The 23,098-nt window shown below is 43.2% G+C and overlaps 1 protein-coding gene across 4 annotated transcripts in view; it reads left to right on the plus strand.

The window, feature by feature from the left end:
- The window catches only part of HECTD2 (HECT domain E3 ubiquitin protein ligase 2), a 120,044-nt gene that overhangs the window by 89,974 nt on the left and 6,972 nt on the right, over positions 1–23,098 (plus strand). For 2 of the 4 annotated variants that reach the window (XM_075612860.1, XM_075612858.1), the window contains exons 11-20: positions 1,847–1,952; positions 3,428–3,535; positions 4,966–5,098; positions 7,931–8,019; positions 11,476–11,634; positions 15,095–15,169; positions 15,268–15,355; positions 15,467–15,573; positions 15,863–15,978; positions 22,871–23,014. In XM_075612860.1, coding sequence (XP_075468975.1) covers positions 1,847–1,952; positions 3,428–3,535; positions 4,966–5,098; positions 7,931–8,019; positions 11,476–11,634; positions 15,095–15,169; positions 15,268–15,355; positions 15,467–15,573; positions 15,863–15,978; positions 22,871–23,014 — 1,125 coding nt within the window. Of the gene's footprint in view, positions 1–1,846; positions 1,953–3,427; positions 3,536–4,965; positions 5,099–7,930; positions 8,020–11,475; positions 11,635–15,094; positions 15,170–15,267; positions 15,356–15,466; positions 15,574–15,862; positions 15,979–17,049; positions 17,100–22,870; positions 23,015–23,098 lie in introns of those variants that run through there. The other 2 variants (XM_075612861.1, XM_075612859.1) reach the window with 2 other exon arrangements.

Here is a 23,098-nt window from a genome sequence, read left to right on the forward strand (position 1 = left end):
ATCTGGACATTTCGCAAGAAGAAATTTCCATCGTTGGGCAAAGAAGTTATCCCACTGGATTCCTCGGGGAATTAAAAGACCAAGATAACGACGAAACTTAAAATGGGAGGATGAAATGAGAAAAATTGTTAGAGCAACGTGGAGAAGAGGCTTGCAACCGCAGTACTTGGAAGATTATTGTATGTTTTATTTATATAGCGCCAAAAGTGTACTCGGCGCTTCACAAAGAATACAGTACAGGGAATTATAATACAATAAGCGCAGCAAAATCAGACAATAGGAAAGGAAATCCCTGCCCCAGAGAGCTTACAATCTAAGTGGTATGATGGGAGACTTACTGTCACGTGAGACCAAGCAATTTACACCTTTTTAACCGGGATCATTCACTGAGCAAAACGAGGTAATGAAATAAATTTAAATTTACTCGCACAAATTCGCTTACACACAATGATACACAACATAGACAAAAAGGCTAACTTACTGGGGGTCTGGGGTCGAAAGCTAGACTTTCCTAGGGGCAGGGAACTCTAAATAAGAGTTTTACCCTGGCTGGGTCTTAGCTAAATGATAAACAGAATCATGGCACAAAAATCACACTGAAAATGTCTAAACACATATATAGAACACTGTAATGAACCCCTCTATATATGTGTTTAGACATTTTCAGTGTGATTTTTGTGCCATGATTCTGTTTATCTGTGCTTCCTGACATTTTTCCTGGTGGGCTTTCACCACACATTCTCTGTACACAGTTTGGAGTTTAGGGCATTTGCCTTGATTAAATTATAATCATTTCTTCTCTGTATGACCGGCCGGTTGTTAATCACTATGGGTACTTGTGTCCCCATGGTGGTTTTATAGATTGAGGTTTTGTTTATTTATTTTTCTCCCAATTTCTGTGTTATGTGTTAGTCCCTTTTTATTTGTCCATATATATTTCTTTGAGTCCAGTAGTTAGGGTTTCAGTCAGTTTTTCTGTTTTTTCCTTTTTATATTGATTTAATAAATTTTTCATTATTTTGCATTATATGTCTTTAGTGCTTTTCATGAGGTTTCTTTTTCTTCTTCTGTGTTTACATACTTCATTTATTCCTCTAGCACGGCCAGCAGAGGTATTCTGTTATTTTCAGTTATACTCCGTTTTGGTTTAGACAGCATTCATACGTATTGGTTGTTTTGATGCGGTATTCACGTCTTGCAGGAACTTAGAGAGGAAGTGGATTTAAGGGACTAGAGGGGTACATTTTTCCAACAGTGGGGGGATTGGTACAAGAAGAAAGAGCAGGTACCAAGACATGGCAGTAAAAATAATAATACATATATATACACAGTGTTCGACAAACCTATACATTTGCTCGCCCCGGGCGAGTGGATTTAACCCCTGGGCGAGTAAATATTGGCCCAAGCAGCACACGTTTGGTACTAGGTGGCGAGTAGATTTTTTTGTGTGACGAGTAGATTTTTTGGTGATTTGTCAACCACTGTATATACATATACACAGTGTTCGACAAACCTATACATTTGCACGCCCCGGGCGAGTGGATTTAACATCGTGGCGAGCTCCTATTGGCCCAAGCAGCACACATGTGGTACTAGGTGGTGAGTAGATTTTTTTGTTCGGCGAGTAGATTTTTTGGTGATTTGTCGGCCACGGCATATACATATAAACAGACTAAACGCAACAACTTTGACATTTAAAAGACGATGATGTTCAAGTCTTGGGTTAATTATTCATTAAAAAAAATTGTCAAGATTATTTTGTATTTCAAAAACTAGAGAGAAGGCAAAGGGAGACATAAGTTGAATGGGAAACATTTATTTTATATTTTTTATCTTTCTATTACAGATTCTCCTTCTGTCAGTTTCCATTCATCATTTCCATTGTGGCGAAAAAAGTCGTCATTCAGAGGGATTCCGAGCAACAGATGATCAGCATAGCGCGCGTAAGCAAGGTTTCTAAACTAAATTATTAATGGCATCACTAAACTACAGATGCAGCGGCTGTTATTGTATCTATTGACATAATGAGAGTGGGTAGTACAGTACTTGGTACATTTCAATCTGTGCTAACGTTTAAAGAGAACCTTCAAATAATCATTATTTGATGATGTGCTAACAGGTATAATAATGGCCGCTACATCTATAGTTATCGTGAATATTTCGTGTATTCATTATTAGGCATTGCAATATAAATATAACTCATTCTGCAGTTGGCATCTTAATTTTTTTTCCTAAAGGTTTCCTTTCTAGTGTGTCAGTGATGCTGTTTCAGCATTAATCTTATTAAACCTTTTTAACATTATCAGCCGAGGTACACCCCAAATTCCATGATTATACTTTTCTGTCAAATATTAATGTAAAAACATTATCAGGACACAGAAAAATGTTCATTACATTTTAAACACTGCTGTATGATTCACAGCAGGAAAAAAGTTGAATTGCTGCATCATCTGTTCCTCAATAACACGCAAGCACCTAGTAGCCCTGACAAGCTCAGTATGCTTTGTACATTCTTCTATTTTTTTTAATGTGATTTTTATTGTTAGGTTTTTGGTAGCTGTTAAATATATTTCAAATCCAGAGTAATTCCTTTATAATGAATCACTTTTGTCTTTGTCTATATACATTATATTAATTTCCCCTTGACTTATTATGCATCATGCCGATTGGATGCAGATTTACTGTATATTTCTAAATCTAGTTGCATAAATAATTAAAAATAATTTTATTGGGGTTTATTTCTGGGCGGTTAAGTCCAACGCAATAAATTTGCAATGTACTGAACACATTACACATTCCATTACATGAATGCTTATACAGACTTCTGGTGAACCAAACACGTTTTATACTCCATATATAAAGTGTAAACAAATATCCAATTCGGATCTGTATCAATGTCTAATTTAAAGCTGTACTTCCTTTTTATTGAGTGTGACCAATACCTAAACATTGTCAAATTATGAACATGTGTAAAAATATATAGAATTGATATTTATTTCTACTTTGGGTGTCTGACTGTATAGTTTCAATGAATTTATTACACTTCCTTTTACCTCAATGGCACAATAAGCCAAATAAGACAGATGCAAACTAGGCTTACCTCTTCACCAGCTCATGGCTGTAATTTATTAAACTTCACATACTGTAGGTGCAAAAACATGGGTCCTGAAACTTTGTGTTTTTTGTTATGTGCACCTATGAAACGGTGACTGTATTATGACAGTGAGCTGATGAAGTGGCATAACCCTAATTAGCGGCTTTCTTATTTTGCTTCTGCTACTATCTACCTGTACATTGAGTGACAACAGGGTATCTTAGACTGACCGGCACCTAGAACCATAATGCTAACCACACACCTCATCCTATTCTCCAATACCGACATCCTGCAAGAGTGCTAACAATAATCCGCATGTTCTTATTCTAATAGCAAAGCCTTGTGGATAAAGTGTCCAGGAGGCAAAAGCCCGACATGAATATGCTTTTTTTGAACATCAAAGTGAGGAGATTGCAGCTGGTCAGTGATTCGCTGGATGAGGTACAAATGTGTTTGATCATTACTATTGCATTCTTTCCTGTTCCTGTGATGTAACAATGAAAGCCATAACACAAAAAAATATGTCATAAAAGTAATTGGCTTACAAAAGGTCAAGTACCTCAATAAAGTAGAAGTTCAGTTTGCAACGTGTAATGTCACTGGTTCAGTTTATTATTTATCACCTATGCAAAGTGTTCATGTTCCTGGCAGCGGTAAAAACGTGGGCTTCTGTTATGTACAGTATTCGAAATAGAGAAACAACATAGGTATTGCAACTTTAGCATAGAGCAAATACATGTTGGATATTTAACCACTATGAAACTCATTGAGGTTACATAGGGGGGGGGGGGGTGTAAGTAACAATTTGTCCTAAAGAGACCATGTTATCATAGTCTGTTCATTTATTTTTTTAATGCTTCAGCTAGAGCGGTGGTACTAACATGATATACTTTAAGGGCCGCATGTGCCCACATACTGTATACTGTAGTAATGGGTAGAAGTTTCTTCCTGCTCCACTCGGCTGCACCATGCCGACACACGTTGGTAACTTCTGTCCCGCTCCCCTTCTTACACAGGGAACTAGTGATTTTCACAGGTTCGGAGTGGGCCAGTGTTTAACAGCACTTTATCCATAAACAGCTGAGGGAGCATGGAGACATGGAGACGCTACGATTCTGTGCAGCAACCTCTCTGCTCCCTCTGCACTGGAAGAGAGGGAGAGTGGGTTGTTGGGACGGTCAGAGGTTTGGGGCAGCAGGTAAAGCCCCTGAGAGCCGTATGCAGCCCCTGGACCACCTGTTTTCTACCATTGAGCTAGAGCCATGTCCCGGTATTTTTCCATTTCTAGTGCATTGTAGGTTAACTGTGAGTGCTGAGCTCAAAAACTGCTCCATGTTGGAGTGATGATTAAATCATAGCTGCTGTCCAAGAAATGTATTGCAATTAAATACTGTGCAGTCTGATCAAATGTCTACTATTTTTTGACAAAATAAATATTAATTGCCAACAGTAACCTTTTAATAGTAAAATAGTTTCACTTTGATGCTGTGACTATAGTATCAGCAGCAGATACAGGTATACGTGGGTGTTGAATGCCATGACAAGACCAGCAGAGCGCTCACCTCCTGAAATACTTGTTAATTGATGGATACATTGGCACTGACCCTTGTCTCTGAGTATTGGGATACACAAGGAGTAGCACATCAAAATGAAACATGGGCAGTACCTGGGAATGTGTTTAAAAGCTATACATATGTATTTTATATATTTAGTTTGGCCATAGCCATAATACTTAGTGTCGCAATATTTGATAATGTGTTTTCATTTTACCCACAAGCCGGTAGTCTGGTTATCGGTACTCGGACACGAGTAGACATGTTAAGCCATTTGTATGTATTGTTTATTGGCTGTGGTTTTACTTATTTTCTCAGCTAACGAGAAAAAGGGCAGATTTGAAGAAAAAGTTGAAGGTCACCTTTGTAGGTGAAGCTGGACTTGACATGGGTGGCCTGACTAAAGAGTGGTTTCTTCTTCTGATCAGACAAATTTTTCACCCAGACTATGGTAAGATTTTATATTTCTAAACAATTGGTTGTTTTTACAACAGAACTTCGGAGGCCAAGTAATACTTCAAGAAATTGTTTAAAGCAGCAAAACATGTGCAATCATATGTTTATTTTATAAATCAGTTGTGTAGTACTAGATAATAATGACTGCATTTTTTAAATTTATTTTTTATTCAACTCTTAGTGCCATTTATAATGAGTTTTAAAGCATCCTTTGATTTTTACAGCAGCTTTTTTAACCCACCTCCCAAATAGTGCAAGATCTTTGCAACACTTTCCTTTGTGACAATTTGTTGTCAAATTACCCAGCAGTTTGAACTGTAAACTGTAACAATAGATAATGTTATCTTAGTAATATAAGGATACGTTGCAGCTGCTGAGTTACAATGCCTTAAGCAGCCATTTCGTTAGACACACAATAAGGATTTTGACAGATTTATAACCGGACCACAAAACGATTGCCAGTTTAGGTAAGAATGTGAAATTATAGATTGCCACATGCTCTACATATACAAATGAACTTCTTTAATAACATAGCGATAATAATATGTATATTTAGATTAGAAGCTCTATGAGGATTCTCTTCACCTAATTTGTAACGTATGTGTATATGTAAAATGAAAGAGGAAGAGCGCACAATCCTAGTGCAAATATGACTGTATGACAAATGTATTAAAATAGGACAACCTAGGCCCGCTAGCAGAGATAATAAAATACAAACAATGTATAAACAGTAGGACACCAATTAAACTGTAATCTCTCCAAGAGGAGAAAGAGGATTTATAACCTGTAGGGGGGCTCAATGTGTTTCTGGAGCAAATTCTGGAATGATCGTGATGGATGGGCAAATCCCTAACACTCAAATCAGTGTCGGCAAGGGTCCCGTATATTAATCCAAGCGGTGAAGTCAGAGGAAAAGGTAATACTACCAATCCGGCAAATTGTAGCAGAGCCAATTGCTTCTTGTTGATCTTTTATTACTGACCTTCCTGCTTCTGAAACGGAGAGTCCCAATTATGCTGATCCGGGCTATCCGTCAATAGCGCACCCCCCAGCTGGGACCTCCGTGGGCAAGGCAATAGTGGGAAAGCTCAAGATGAATAAGGACAATCTTCTGACGTCACAGAGCCAGAAAAGCCTCACCGCTGGAACAGGGTAACTGCAGATGTCAGGCAGTACCGTGGGACTCTAACGATCGATCCTCTGCAACCGCAGATCACACTGGAGCAGGATACCAGCAGAAGTCAAGTAGTAGTAAAAGTAGTAGTAAAAGATTTATCAACAAGATGCAATTGGCTCTGCTACAATTTGCCGGATTGGTAGTATTACCTTTTCCTCTGATTTCACCGCTTGGATTAATATACGGGACCCTTGCTGACACTGATTTGAGTGTTAGGGATTTGCCCATCCATCACGATCATTTGCTCCAGAGACACATTGAGCAACCCTACAGGTTATAAATCCTCTTTCTCCTCTTGGAGAGATTACAGTTTAATTGGTGTCGTACTGTTTATCTCTAGTTTTATACATTGTTTGTATTTTATTATCTCTGCTAGCGGGCCTAGGTTGTTCTATTTTAATACATTTGTCATACATTCATATTTGCACTAGGATTGTGCGCTCTTCCTCTTTCGCTTTACATGCAATTTAGGAATAGGTTATTCCTTGAGCAGCCGCCATTTCCCCAGCTCTTTACACTACAATCATTAGTGTATCGATGTCACACAAGTGGGTTGGTTAGAAGGCTGTTTCCAAGAAGAGGGTGTGCAGGCAGTGTACTGCTTGTAGAATGAGGCAAAAATATGATGGTGGCTGGATCAGTATAAAAATAACAGCTAATCGGAGCATCATACTGACTAGTTCTTAGCAAGAGAGAGGGTTGTGCACACACTCAGACACACAGGTGATAGTGGGGTACTTAGCTGCCGGTGCGCTGGTTCTGGGGAGCTCCTGACGTCCCAAAATAGTCCAGTAGAAAAGAAGAAGCAGGCACACAGTCTTAATCAGCAATGAATAGGTTTAATGTGCCAAGAAATCCAACGTTTCGGCAGTGCAGAAAGGCAGTATTGCACTGCCGAAACGTTGGATTTCTTGGCACATTAAACCTATTCATTGCTGATTAAGACTGTGTGCCTGCTTCTTCTTCTCTACTAGTTCTTAGCAAGACCCATTTTCTGATTGAAGACCTGTTACTTTGTGGACTTGATGTTATGCTTGGATTTACCAAATATTATAATATGGCTGATGTATTTTTCTGAGCACAGATATAGAGCCTGTCTCTAATGCTGTTAAGTGGGTTGGTTTAGACTCAGTACAGGCATACCCCGGTTTAAGGACACTCACTTTAAGGACACTCGCGAGTAAGTACATATCGCCCAATAGGCAAACGGCAGCTCACGCATGCGCCTGTCATCACGTCCTGAACAGCAATACCGGCTCCCTACCTGTACCGAAGCGGGGAGACTATAGAGCCTGTTACACATGCGTTACTTACATCAGTTATGCACGTTTATAACGATTGCAGTACAGTACATGCATCGATAAGTGGGAAAAAGTAGTGCTTCACTTTAAGTACATTTTCACTTTACATACATGCTCCGGTCCCATTGCGTACGTTAATGCGGGGTATGCCTGTAATATGTAGTGTGTGTGTGTGTGTGATTTTATATATGTGTGTGTGTGTGTGTGTGTGTGTGTGTGTGTGTGTGTGTGTGTGTGTGTGTGTGTGTGTGTGTGTGTGTGTGTGTGTGTGTGTGTGTGTGTGTGTATATTATCTGGGAATCATCAATTTATTTTTGAGTATTTTGTATATGTGCTTTTCTTCCAACAGGTATGTTTACATATCACAAAGACTCAAACTGTCATTGGTTCAGCAGCTTTAAATGTGATAACTATTCAGAGTTTCGACTAGTTGGAACAGTATCCTTTTATTGCTCAAATGGAAGGTTTAAGCAATTGCAGGCTGCGTGGAATAGGGTTTTTGTATAAGTGAAAAATTGATGACCCCCCACCACATGCAAATTTTATATCCCATTGTTGTGTGTGTGTGTGTGTGTGTGTGTGTGTGTGTGTGTGTGTGTGTATATATGTATATATGTATATATATATATATATATATATATATATATATATATATATATATATATATATATATATATTCCTAATTTCTCTTTCTGTCTAACGATTACTATTATCCAGAAAAGTTGCATGGAAATGTATAGTATGTTGTTGAAAAACGTTCAAGAAGAAAATATAGATTGCAAAACTAAGATACTCTGCTGTACTGCGATTTCATGTTTATTGCAGTGTTTTCTATAGTTACTAATCACAAACCATAAATGAAAGACAAGTCTAATAGTTCATCCCATCAATACCTATTTTATTAATATACAATAGTTATTTAATATATGTATTAATTTATTTTTTAGTTTGAAAGTGTACTTCACGATATATTTAATAAAATCACACACACACAGATACAGAATTTGGAACATCCCGCCAAATGTGCGCCAAGAAACTCTTCTCCAACTCCTCCTACTGACCCTGGGTAACGCTGGTGCACAAGCGGAGCAAAGTGACCCTGGGTAATGCTAGTGCACAAGCGGAGCAAAGTGACCCTGGGTAACGCTGGTGGACGTGCGGAGCAAAGTGACCCTGGGTAACGCTGGTGCACAAGCGGAGCAAAGTGACCCTGGGTAATGCTAGTGCACAAGCGGAGCAAAGTGACCCTGGGTAACGCTGGTGGACGTGCGGAGCAAAGTGACCCTGGGTAACGCTGGTGCACAAGCGGAGCAAAGTAACCCTGGGTAACGCTGGTGCACATGCGGAGCAAAGTGACCCTGGGTAACGCTGGTACACAAGCGGAGCAAAGTGACCCTGGGTAACGCTGGTGCACAAGCAGAGCAAAGTGACCCTGGGTAACACTGGTGCACATGCGGAGCAAAGTGACCCTGGGTAACACTGGTGCACATGCGGAGCAAAGTGACCCTGGGTAACGCTGGTGCACAAGCGGAGCAAAGTCACCCTGGGTAACGCTGGTGCACAAGCGGAGCAAAGTGACCCTGGGTAACACTGGTGCACATGCGGAGCAAAGTGACCCTGGGTAACGCTGGTGCACAAGCAGAGCAAAGTGACCCTGGGTAACGCTGGTGCACAAGCAGAGCAAAGTGACCCTGGGTAACGCTGGTGCACAAGCAGAGCAAAGTGACCCTGGGTAACGCTGGTGCACAAGCGGAGCAAAGTGACCCTGGGTAACACTGGTGCACAAGCGGAGCAAAATGACCCTGGATAACGCTGGTGCACAAGCGGAGCAACGTGACCCTGGGTAACGCTGGTGTACAAGCGGAGCAAAGTGACCCTGGGTAACGCTGGTGCACAAGCGGAGCAAAGTGACCCTGGGTAACGCTGGTGCACAAGCAGAGCAAAGTGACCCTGGGTAACGCTGGTGCACAAGCGGAGCAAAGTGACCCTGGGTAACGCTGGTGCACGTGCGGAGCAAATTGACCCTGGGTAACGCTGGTGGACGTGCAGAGCAAAGTGACCCTGGGTAACGCTGGTGCACAAGCGGAGCAAAGTGACCCTGGGTAACGCTGGTGCACATGGGGAGCAAAGTGACCCTGGGTAACGCTGGTGTACAAGCGGAGCAAAGTGACCCTGGGTAACGCTGGTGCACAAGCAGAGCAAAGTGACCCTGGGTAATGCTGGTGCACATGCGGAGCAAAGTGACCCTGGATAACGCTGGTGCACAAGCGGAGCAAAGTGACCCTGGGTAATGCTGGTGCACATGCGGAGCAAAGTGACCCTGGGTAACACTGGTGCACATGCAGAGCAAAGTGACCCTGGGTAACGCTGGTGCACATGCGGAGCAAAGTGACCCTGGATAACGCTGGTGCACAAGAGGAGCAAAGTGACCCTGGGTAACGCTGGTGCACAAGCGGAGCAAAGTGACCCTGGGTAACACTGGTGCACAAGCAGAGCAAAGTGACCCTGGGTAACGCTGGTGCACATGCGGAGCAAAGTGACCCTGGGTAACACTGGTGCACATGCAGAGCAAAGTGACCCTGGATAACGCTGGTGCACAAGCGGAGCAAAGTGACCCTGGATAACGCTGGTGCACAAGCGGAGCAAAGTGACCCTGGGTAACACTGGTGCACATGCAGAGCAAAGTGACCCTGGGTAACGCTGGTGCACATGCGGAGCAAAGTGACCCTGGATAACGCTGGTGCACAAGAGGAGCAAAGTGACCCTGGGTAACGCTGGTGCACAAGCGGAGCAAAGTGACCCTGGGTAACGCTGGTGCACAAGCGGAGCAAAGTGACCCTGGTTAACGCTGGTGCACAAGCAGAGCAAAGTGACCCTGGGTAACGCTGGTGCACATGCGCAGCAAAGTGACCCTGGATAACGCTGGTGCACAAGCGGAGCAAAGTGACCCTGGGTAACGCTGGTGCACAAGCGGAGCAAAGTGACCCTGGGTAACACTGGTGCACAAGCGGAGCAAAGTGACCCTGGGTAACACTGGTGCACAAGCAGAGCAAAGTGACCCTGGGTAATGCTGGTGCACAAGCGGAGCAAAGTGACCCTGGGTAACGCTGGTGCACATGCGGAGCAAAGTGACCCTGGGTAACGCTGGTGCACATGCGGAGCAAAGTGACCCTGGATAACGCTGGTGCACAAGCGGAGCAAAGTGACCCTGGGTAACGCTGGTGCACAAGCGGAGCAAAGTGACCCTGGGTAATGCTGGTGCACAAGCAGAGCAAAGTGACCCTGGGTAACACTGGTGCACATGCGGAGCAAAGTGACCCTGGGTAACGCTGGTGCACAAGCAGAGAAAAGTGACCCTGGGTAACACTGGTGCACAAGCAGAGCAAAGTGACCCTGGGTAACACTGGTGCACATGCGGAGCAAAGTGACCCTGGGTAACGCTGGTGCACAAGCGGAGCAAAGTGACCCTGGGTAACACTGGTGCACAAGCGGAGCAAAGTGACCCAGGGTAACACTGGTGCACAAGCGGAGCAAAGTGACCCTGGGTAACGCTGGTGCACAAGCGGAGCAAAGTGACCCTGGGTAACGCTGGTGCACAAGCGGAGCAAAGAACCTTGATAAATAAAATTGATAACAAATTGATTCTCTTTGCACCGGATTTGCTCCAGGATTACCTTCATATTCATTCCCTGATGTGTCTTCCTTCCTTGTGTGTAATATTTGTTATCATTTAGAAAATAAAAGGGCTTGTTTGGAGAGTTGTGTGATATATATGTATATTCCTGATTTATATTGCAGTCCCTGGTTTGTTCAGAAGCCAAGGATTGTATTTTGATCTGTAGCAATGTATATGTTTTCCTATCCGTTACTGTATTTTATACTTAACATGCCAAGCTCATGGGACTAGCTGTGTATAACAGCATCACCCTGGATATTCGCTTCCCCCCCTGCTGTTATAAGAAGCTGTTGAGCCCTCCTGTAGTTCCTTGTGACCAGAACATACCTGTAGGTATCGGAGCTGTCACGCTAGATGACCTGTATCAGATCATGCCAGTAAGTAAAGACTTTATCATGCTGAATTTCAACAAATGTGAATTTGCACTGCCCTAAAGACTATAGGAATATACAGTCACATCTTGGCACACTTCAATTATATTGTTCAATGTAGGCAATCGGTTACAGTGAGAGTACAAGATTAGCCACTGGTTTGTAACAAAAAGAAATCATACTGTACACTTGCCGTTGATCTGGTTTCAATTGCTCATTAACGCACATCTACAGGCAGAGTTCTTTCACAGATCGCTACAAACCCGTTCATGTTGCTTGGTTGAATTAAATAGTTTAAAAAAAATGTCCTTCAGTGAATATGTATGTATGTACAGCTTTATTTATATAGTACCCACAGTGTACTCAGCACTTTACAAAAGAGGCAATTAACAGTACAGGGAATTATAATACAAGAAGTACAACAAAGTCACACAATAGGAAAGGAAATCCCTGCCCCGGAGAGCTTACAATCTACATGATATGTTGGAAGACTTAGAGACAGCAGGTGAGGGAATGAGTGCAGTAGATGGCAGTGCTTGGCCACAATGGTTGATAGGAACGACTGCGAGTTTGGGATAGTGGCCACGAGTCCAGGTTATTGGAGCCCTTCATTTAAGAGGTGAGTTTTAATGTTTGTCTTAAAGGTGGGCAGGGAGCGTGCTTGAAGTATACTGAGGGTGAGGGAGTTCCACAGGTAAGGGGCAGTGATGGAAAAAGGTTTAAGGCGAGAGAGAGCTGTAGAGGTGAAAGGGGTGGAGAGGAGACCGTTATGGATAGCGTGCAGGAGCATAGCGAGAGATCAAAGCTGTTATGTTGGATGGAGCAGATGAGTGAAGAGCCTTAAAGGTAAGGAGGAGAACTTTGTAGGATCCGAAATTTCTATTAAATTGCTTGATATACTGCACCACTGGAGACATTTCTCTGCGCTTTCTTCCGGGTTCTTCTACATGTTCTGTAGGATATTGAATGTTTTGTTCCTGTGGCCTCGTCCAGGGTGAAAGCGAGCGTGCGATCAAAACAGTGAAATTAAATTGTAGGGTCCATGCTGTGTGCACGTGGGGAGGCGCGATGCTTGCACAGACAAATATTTTTGTATTTGTCGTGCTTGCCCTGGTCACGTGCGTGGTTCAGCCAATGAGGACAAACCGCTCACATGATGTCACCGGCACGCCCCCCCCACGTGAGCAACTAGCTGGCCAGGGATCACCCGGGCAACATGAGAGCCTGACGTCACGGTGCTTGAGTGCAAGCGAGCGCGCTCTCACCCTGGACCAGGCCTTAAAGTAAAGGGGCGTTGGTAGTGCTGACTGTTGATAGGTGAAAAAATAGGTGTATAATCAGCGCTTATGCAAACAACAATAATAAACCTTAGATACAGTGTCCAATTGGTAGTCCTGGAGCTGCCTTGAAAAGATTATTCTGGTATCTTCTACCCAGAATCGGATTGAAGGCTGGAAATTATATTTTCTGGCGCTGAGGTGAGGTGTAGAAGATTATGCTTGAAATTTCTTCTGTTGAGCTGTGACCTCAGGAAAAGGAGAAAAAAAAAAGGACAAAACATGCAGGGAGCCTGCAATGGTGTATTACCCAAGGGATAACATAAATGCAATGAAGGAGCAATTTATTACAAAGTTTAAAATAACAAGGTTAAAATAACCATGGGTAACAATTAATGAACATACATATAATAATAATCATACAAATAATATAATAAAAATGGATGAATAATGGACAAGTGCCTAGGCACTATCCACACTCTTGCACTTCGGAACTTAGTCCAATAGTTCCTTTCTTTGCTCCGCCTGGTTAAAATTGAAAACCTACTCACCAAAAGTGAATAGGAAATAAGCACTTGGTTTTATTGGTCTTTGCCGTTGATATCAGCGCTCGCATGGTGGTGTATTCGTCTCAGCAGCCGGGGATCCGATTCAGTGCTCCTGCATAGATTGCTTCCTGGAATGCACACGATCCGCTGGCGTGATGACGTCACCAGTATTGGTCCTCTGCTACGGTGGCTCAACGGTGCCAAACAACCTTCCAACGCGTTTCGAAAGCACAAATGATGTCTCTCTTCGTCAGGGATCCCTTTTTTGTTATCGCTTGGGTAATACACCATTGCAGGCTCCCTGCATGTTTTGTCCTTTTTTTCTCCTTTTCCTGAGGTCACAGCTCAACAGAAGAAATTTCAAGCATAATCTTCTACACCTCACCTCAGCGCCAGAAAAGATAATTTCCAGCTGACTGTTGATAAATTAGGTTTTAATACACGGGAAATGTAAAAAAATCAGTTAAAAAATGTCAAAAGCCCTTTGCCCCACAATGAAACATTGTAATGCCTCCACTATCACATGTAATTGTTACACACACAGCCAACACTTTGGTGTATTTTAATATTTGATTACAAAAAGTCAAAGATGGTGAGCACCCACTTAAGTAGCCAAAAGGTGAAACAGCAGAGGAATATTACCTTATAATGCAAATGTATTATATGGAAACAGGTGTAGTATCTTGGTGCTGTTTTTGTTCCTGCCGTTTTGATTACTTTTGACTATATTAAAATGATTAGAGCCACTTTCTTGATTTGCTACCAAGTGATTTTGAATCTTTGAACCCAATTTAAGCTTTGCATATGTACTCATCCTGTATTATTTCATACTTTTCATAATCTATAGATAATAAAATGATATTTGGATTCAGTGTATAGGTTTTTGTTTATTGATTTTCTTATTATAGTTGTGATGTACAGTATTATGGCCTAATCTTTACTTTGTGGAAAATCATAACAATATCTTCTCACAAAGCTACTCTTTTTAATCTTGAGCATAATGGGCCATATTTACAAAGTGCTTCCATGCCAGAAGACACCTCATAGCCAATTCCCGTCAATAAGCTACAAGAGGCCATGATTATGAAGTGCTGGTGGGTGTTTTATAGAGTAGCACTCCTTAGTAAATACCTTCAACTTAAAGCGACCCCTGTAACCTTCCTTTCTTTTATATATATATATATATATATATATATATATATATATATTTTAATGGTGGGAAGTAGGAGGCCCCTAGAGCTGAACCGTGCTCATTTCAGCTCGGGAACCCCTTGGTTCCAGGGATACATACTGAAAAAAGGTAGCACCAAGACTCGCATTTATTAAATAGATGGCATTATGGCTTCCTGTTGCCCGCGTGATGTGAGAGATTTGAAACCTCCAGTTTGTTTACGGTTGCGGCGTTTCCTTTCCTAGTGTGCATCTCAGGAACCAGGGGGGCCATGGAGCTGAACATATAATGTTTGAACTCCAGAAACCATCTGCTTCCCACCCAAGAAAAAAAAGAAAAGGGCGTTGATAAAAAAAAATCCAGTAGGGAAACTGCCCCTTTAGACAAACTCAAATTGTGATGGATTTGCAGAACATGAATACTTATCAAGAGACAGAAATATTTTATAGCCTCTAAACTTCTGTTGTTAGGAACTTGCACATGGATTAAGTGAGCTACTGACGTATGAGGGCAACGTGGAAGAAGATTTTTATTCAACGTTTCAGGTTAGTTCTCCACTAATGATAATGAAAAGCTTTATTTGTGGAGTATATACTATAAATCAGATGTCTGTAGTTAAATTGCGCATTCATCTTTCGACTAGGTGTTTCAAGAAGAGTTTGGAGTCATTAAATCTTACAACCTTAAACCTGGGGGAGATAAAATTCTGGTTACCAATCAGAATAGAAAAGGTAAGCACAATACTAAGAAATAATTCACATGAACTAAACATTCAATTCTTGTCATGCTGCACATTTAGGGAATACAATAGCTGTAAGAATTTTTTTTTCTTCATTTTTTAGAATATGTTCAACTGTATGTTGACTTCCTGCTCAATAAATCTATCTACAAACAGTTCTCATCTTTCTACTCTGGATTCCACAGTGTTTGTGCTTCCAATGCATTAATGGTAAGAATACGATAAATGCAAAAATATCAAAACTGTCCCCAGTAATAATGGTCCTGTAAGGATAATACTTTACCAGATGGTTAAGTCCATATGCTTTTTCATGGAAACATTATGATTTTAGTTTTTGAATGTTTTCATTTTTATTCAGTGACTTGTACCTTTGGAAATAATGGAAAGGGAAAAGGAACATATTTAGTCATTCATAGGTTTGAAAAAAAGCTATTTGAATTTATTAGACAGCTTGGAGTAACTAATTGTTTAATAAACAATTGCTGATGTTATTTTATAGTTGCTTCGTCCAGAAGAAGTTGAGATTCTTGTATGTGGAAGTCCAGAATTGGATATGCATGCACTCCAGAAGAACACCCAATATGATGGCTATCTGAAAACAGATCTTACTGTGAGGTGAGATACGCGGGTATTTATTTATATTTGACACAATGAGTGCTGAAGTCTGTTCTTTATGTGCATTTGGAAGCTACTCATTTGGTTAGACCAGGGGAGCGCAATCTTCTTCCCTGCATCCCCCTGCCGGCTGTCCTGCTCTTTGCTCGCCTCCCTCCTCCTTACCGTGGTTCCCGGCGTCTGGGCGTCATGACGCCATGTTGCCATAGCAACGTGACGTCACATGATCCCGCGGCGTCATTTGACTCAGTGTTGCCATGGCGACGCGTCTCCAGATGCCGGCTGAACCACGATAAGGTTTACAGTGGCCTTCGCCGCTTCCCCTGCACTTAATTTAAGTGCCTACGGGAAGCACGTGGATCCTCTGTAAACCCTGCGCCCCCCGCAGTTAATCTCGCATCCCCATTTTGCGCACTGCTGGGTTAGACAATGAGATTTTGATTGTGGTGAAAGTTATCAGTTCAATAGCACTGAGCTAGTTATTAGCCTGTTGATAGTGGAAGTTAAGTATTAAGCCTGCATGAGAAACCATTTAATTAATGTGTTATATTAGCCGCAGATAGATATTCGTAGAAGATTTGAAGTTCACGGGGTGTTGGCCATACCCCCGTCTACACAATGGAAGTGGATCACCACCCCATCGCCATCTCTCCCTAGGCAACAAGCAAAAATCAAATAACATTCCCTCAATGTCATAAGGGCCCCAAGAGTGCCGGCGCCTGTGACATTCAGGAAATAAGGGCAGCTTAAGGGTTAAAAGTGATAAAGCGATCTATCCAGACACAGGATTTTATACATCCCAGTGCATGGGGTTAATGCTCCCCCAAAACATTACCTAAATGCAGTAAGCGGTTGTTATGTGAATTATTGCATTACAATTTTCTATACATGTTTATTCTGTTGTTAATTCATTACTAATGTGTCTGAAACTGTGAGACCTGGTCCTTTTGTCTGGTTTATTATCTGGTGTATTATCTTCAATGCTTTTGTTATAATGGTAGCCCCATGGCTACTATTGGTATCCCGGTTTCAGTTATTTGTGTGCAAGTCATTTTATTTTCATTACCGCAGGTACTGATAATGGGAGATGTACTGGTCATTCACTGGTGAATAGAAATCAGGTGAATTTGGGGGGTTTTGTAAGAAATCAAATGACCAAATCCATCCAAAAATTCTGTCTTGGTGATTTTGATGTAATATTAGAAAATCCTTGGAAAACAATTGATTCACGCTTACTGGTTTTGTAAAAAGTAGCTATTTATGCAAATCTATATCCTCTTTTACACTACGAGGACTTTGAGCAGAAAATTATTGTCTATACTGGGCTAATATTTTGGTCAGCCTAGATTTGCCAACATTGCTGCATAAAGCGCAGAGTAATATTATGGTAAAACCCCAATATTGAATAGGACACTGTTGCATGGTACATGCAACTAAACACGTGGGTTTCTTGACAATACTTATTTATTTAGCCTTAAAAGATATACAGCACACGAAAACAAAAAATAGCTTTTCATCAGCAAACAAAAGAAAATGGCTTTTTCTTCAGCAAACCAAACAAAACAGTTTCTCTTTAGCAGACAGTCTATATATAAGGTAGCTACCCTTTTTCTATGCAGGGGACAGACAGTTCACAATTCAACTACTTTGCTAATCAGACCTTGTATCAGTAATCTCTTCAGCAGCTTACTCCACTCTCTCCACAGCTTCCATGTGTCTACAGCCTGGGACATAGGTTTTCCAGGCATATAGCTGGTGGCTTTTATTTACCCTGTCACATTCCTCCCCTGTTAGTGTGTGTCTGGGGCTACGCACGGCTGAAGCCCGACCATCCACCCCTTCTCTAGAAAAAAAGTCAGCATTTGTGTTCTCTTTTCCCGGCCTATGCTGAATCTCAAATGAGAAGGGTTGGAGGGCCATATACCACCTAGTCAATCTAGCATTGGAATCCTTCATACTATTTAACCACATCAGTGGAGCATGATCCGTCACCAAAGTAAAATGGACTCCTGCCAGGTAATGCCTCCAAGCCTCGATTGCCCACTTTACTGCGAGGCACTCTATATCAATCACTGAGTAGTTTTTTTTCCTTGGGAACCATTTCCTACTCAGGAAAAGGATAGGATGTTCAACTCCCTCAAACTGTTGTGACAACACTGCCCCTAGCCCTATCTCTGATGCATCTGTTTGCACTATAAAAGGGCTGTTGAAGTCTGGGATTCTAAGGATGGGACCCTCTGATAGACACCTTTTTATGTCCTCAAAGGCTCTCTGACAATCCCTTGACCACACCACTTGTGTAGGGGCACACTTTTTTGTGACGTCCGTTAAAGGGGCTGCCACTTCCGAATAGTTGGGGATGAACCGCCGGTAGTACCCTGCTAAACCCAGCAGAGTGCGTACCTGCGTTTTTGTTTGGGGGGTCGGAACTTCTTTCAGGGCAACTACCTTGTCGGCTAGTGGCCTTACTTTTCCACCTCCCACTGCATACCCTAAGTATTTGGTTTCCGCCTTACCCAGGGCACATTTCTTAGGGTTGGCTGTGAGCCCTGCCTCTCTTAGAGATTTGAGGACCGCTTTCAGCCTATTTAGATGGGCCCGCCAGTGTTTACTATAAATGACAATGTCATCTAGGTAGGCTGCGGCATAATTCCTATGGGGCCTCAGTACCTTATCCATGAGTCTCTGAAATGTGGCTGGGGCTCCATGCAGTCCAAATGGCATTGTCACAAACTGGTATAAACCCATGGGAGTGGCAAAGGCTGTTTTGCATTTGGACTTTTCCTCTAGGGGTATTTGCCAGTATCCTTTTGTCAAGTCCAGCGTAGATATATATTCCGCGTTACCAAGGGCGTCAATTAATTCGTCCACCCTTGGTATCGGATTTGCGTCAAACTTGGATACCGCATTGACCTTTCGGAGGTCCACACAAAATATTACCTTCCCATCGGGTTTAGGGACCATAATTAGTGGACTACACACTCACTGCATGATTCCTCAATCACTCCTAAGTGTAACATTTCTTGTACCTCCTTCTCTACCAGAGCCCTACGACTTTCAGGCAACCTATAAGGACGGGAACGTACTTTTACCCCAGGTGCTGTCTCGATTGCATGGGAAATTAAGTTAGTTTGTCCTGGTAAGTCAGAAAAACATCATGGAATTGTGTAATTATTGCTAACAAGTCCCCTTTTTGTTCAGAGGACAACTGTTTACCCATTGGGATTTTATCGTCACTCACGATGTTCTCCCGTGGAGGCTGAGGACCCAAGTCCGTTTCCTCCTCCACCGGGTGGATGAATAGAGACCGCTGCATCTTCCAGGGTTTCAGCAAGTTCACATGGTAAATTTGTTTACCCCTCCTGGACCCTGGTTGAGCGATCTCGTAATCCACATCACCCGTACGGCGGAGTACTTCCAATGGGCCCTGCCATTTGGCCAGGAGTTTACTCTCACAACTGGGTAACAATCTCCAACAGATCTCCTGGGTGAAACACTCTCATGCGAGCATTCTGATTGTAATGTCTCTCCTGACTGTCCTGGGCTGATCTAAGATTCTCCCTGGCAAAATGGCCGACCACATCTAGGTGCTTCCTAAGGTCTAGTACATATTGCAGGGTATTCTTAGAAGGGGACTGCTGTTCCTCCCAGGACTCCTTTAGGAGGTCTGGGATACCCCGGGGTTGGCGGCCATAGAGCAATTCAAACGGAGAGAATCCCGTGGAGGCCTGGGGAACTTCCCGCACTACAAACAGCAGAAAAGGGAGAAGTTCATCCCAGGCTCTCTTCTCTGAATCTACAAATTTAATCAGCATCCCTTTTAGAGTTCGGTTAAATCTTTCCACCAATCCGTCAGTCTGTGGATGGTAGACCGATGTCTGAACAGACTTGACTTCTAGTAACTTTAAGACATCCTGCATCAGTTTAGCCATGAAATTTGTACTTTGGTCTGTCAACATAACCTGGGGAAGTCCAACCCGTGAGAACAGTTCCAACAACTTGTTGGCTACTTGCTTCGCCGTTGCTGTTCTCAGGGGGAACGCCTCAGGATACCTTGTTGCATAGTCAACTATTACAAGGATAAACCTGTGTCCTTTCGCAGAAGGTTCTAGAGGTCCTACCAAGTCTACCCCAATCCTCTCAAAGGGAACTGACACCAAGGGTAGAGGAACCAAAGGGGCTGGTTTTTGTCCTTTTGGACTAGTTAGCTGGCACTCCGGACATGCTGCACATAGCTTAGCAATATCACTATGCATCCCTGGACAATAGAATCGGGATGAAATACGGTCCAATGTTTTATCCCTGCCCAGGTGACCACCCCAAGGGACAGTATGGGCTACAGTGAACACAGATTTAACAAACGCCTTGGGAACCAATATCTGTCTGGTGACCTCCCCTGTTTGTGTCTGCCTATTCACCCTATATAGGATATCCTTTGATAGCTCAAAATGGGGGAATACCATCACCCTGTGCATCTCAAATCTGTTCATCAATTTTCACCACCTTGTCATACTGTCTAGCAAGGACTTGGTCTTCCCTTTGCTTCTGGCGAAAGTCAGGGAGGTATAGGTCTGGTAAATCTCCAGGGCCCATATCCCCCTCCCTTTGGCCATCCCCAGCCATCACTTGTGACCTCTGACTACTAGAATGGTCACCTAGAGACCCAGATTTCTGCAACCAGTCCTGTTTGTCCAAGCGTCTTTGCTTCTGAGTCTTTTGAACCCGGTGTCTACTGGGAAAAAGGTCTGCCGAGAAGGGGAACAGTTTGCCAGGGTTCTCATGAGCCCTAGAAGGAGGCTCCTCGTGAAAGACTGGGGCCATTAGGTCCGAAAAGAAAGGCCAGTCCCGACCGAGCACAACGGGGGCAGGGAGCCAAGGAGCGACTCCTACTTCGAGGTAAGCCTCCTGACCTTTTACCTGTAGCCGGATTTTGGCCATCGGATAGCGTTTTACATCGCCATGTATACATTCTATGCTCCATGGGGAGTCAAAAGAACACACGTTAGGCGGTAACAGTTCCTGAAGGACCAGAGTTTTCCCAGAGCCCGAATCTACATGGGCCTGGACGTTTTTTCCCCAAATCAGGGCTGGAAGTAGCCAGGGCGTGTAATTTTCCCCAGTAAAAGCCGAGGCGACGGTTCTGCTGAATGAGCAATCCATCTGTGGACAGTCCACATACTGGTGGCCTTGTTCTCCACAGGCGGAACATGGAGATGGTTCCCTCGCAGGAGGGGGCTGTGGATAGCGCTCCGCTGGACCGGTTACTGGAGACCAGGCATCTGGTGGGTCCCGTGGGCGATGTCCTCGGAAGTTCCTCTCATTTTGCGACGAGCCGACATCCGGAAGGAGATGAGGGTCTCGGCGGGGACCAGCATTTGGACTCCGTCCTTGCTGGAACAACTGTTCCTTCCGTTGGACTTGGCGGTTGCGTATGGACAGGCCGTAGGTTCCCCATTGATCCGACCTCCCTCTTTGGGCGTCCGCAAGTGCCGGTGGAGTCGGGTCCAGGACACTCGCCTGCTGCTCAGCCCCAAGGAAGTTCTCCACAAGTCGGACCGCCAAAGCTAGGGTTTCAGCAGTGTGGCGTTTTACCCACGAGCGTGCGGAAGGGGGTATTATTTGTAGAAATTGTTCCAAAACCACCTGCTCCAGAATTGCCTCCTTAGTGCACTCCTCGGGTTGTATCCAGCGTGTACACAAGTCCAATAATTGCTGAGCGACGACCCGGGGTCTCATCTTAGCGGTGTACTTCATGTTCCGGAACTGCTGCCGGTAGGTCTCTGGGGTCAGACCTAAGCGATCCAGTATGGCGGCTTTTACTTGGCGGTAGTCCATTGCCTGATCTGCTGGGAGACCCTGATATGAGGCCTGGGCTTCTCCTATGAGGAGCGGGGCCAAAGCAGTTGCCCAGTGATCTGTAGCCCAACCCTGAGCTTCGGCAACTCTTTCAAATGTCAGTAAAAAAGCCTCTGGATCCTCGTTCGGAGCCATTTTCCTCAGGAGTATCGGGGGTCTGCTTGCCAATTGTGCACTGGCAGACCCTTGGAATTGGGTCAGCAGCTTGGCAATCCGCTCATCCTGTGCTGCTTGTAGTCTTTCATCTCTCTCCGCTTGCAGCCGGGCCTGCTCCTGCATTAACTGTCCCTGCTGTTTGGTCTGCTCCTGCATTAACTGTCCCTGCTGTTTGGTCTGCTCGCACAGAAAGTTTTTCAAAAGTTCTTCCATTCTTGTGTGTGTGTGTGTGTGTGGCCCTTTAACTGCAGGAGCCTTTTGAAAAAATCCTTCTCAATTCTTGACACCATATGTTGCAGGGTACATGCAACTACACACGTGGGTTTCTTGACAAGGCTCATTTATTTAGTCTTAAAAGATATACAGCACACAAAAACTAAAATAGCTTTTCATCAGCAAACAAAAGAAAATGGCTTTTTCTTCAGCAAACCAAATAAAACAGTTTCTCTTTAGCAGATATATATATAAGGTAGCTACCCTTTTTCTATGCAGGGGACAGACAGTTCACAATTCAACTACTTTGCTAATCAGACCTTGTATCAGTAACCTCTTCAGCAGCTTACTCCTCTCTCCTCAACAGCCAGCTTCCATGTGTCTACAGCCTGGGGTTTTAACACACCTTGATTGGGCAGCTGAGTTCCAACTAATTGTCCTGAGGTTCCCAGCTGTAGTTAACCTAGTCAGTGCTGCACTGCAGACTAGACATAGGGTTTCCAGGCATATAGCTGGTGGCTTTTATTTACCCTGTCACAGACACATTAAAATAACCTAAAATAAAAATCGTTCAGTATTATCACTTTTCCATATATACAATCTAAAATCTGCATAACCTAAAACAAATATGTAGTTAATCAGGTTAACCCCCCTTCTCTATTTGCAGATACTTTTGGGATGTAGTGCTTGGATTTCCCCTTGAACTTCAAAAGAAATTACTACACTTTGCCACAGGAAGTGACCGAGTACCAGTGGGAGGGACGGCTGATTTAAACTTCAAGATTTCCAAGAATGAAACATCCACCAACTGGTAATTGCTTCTGCTATTTTGAACAATACATACATTTACTGCAGGCGGTTAAATGGGAAACAAGGCAGTGAAACAGTGCCTCAG

This window comes from Ascaphus truei, chromosome 8, assembly GCF_040206685.1.
Source record: "Ascaphus truei isolate aAscTru1 chromosome 8, aAscTru1.hap1, whole genome shotgun sequence".
Classification (NCBI taxonomy): domain Eukaryota; kingdom Metazoa; phylum Chordata; class Amphibia; order Anura; family Ascaphidae; genus Ascaphus; species Ascaphus truei.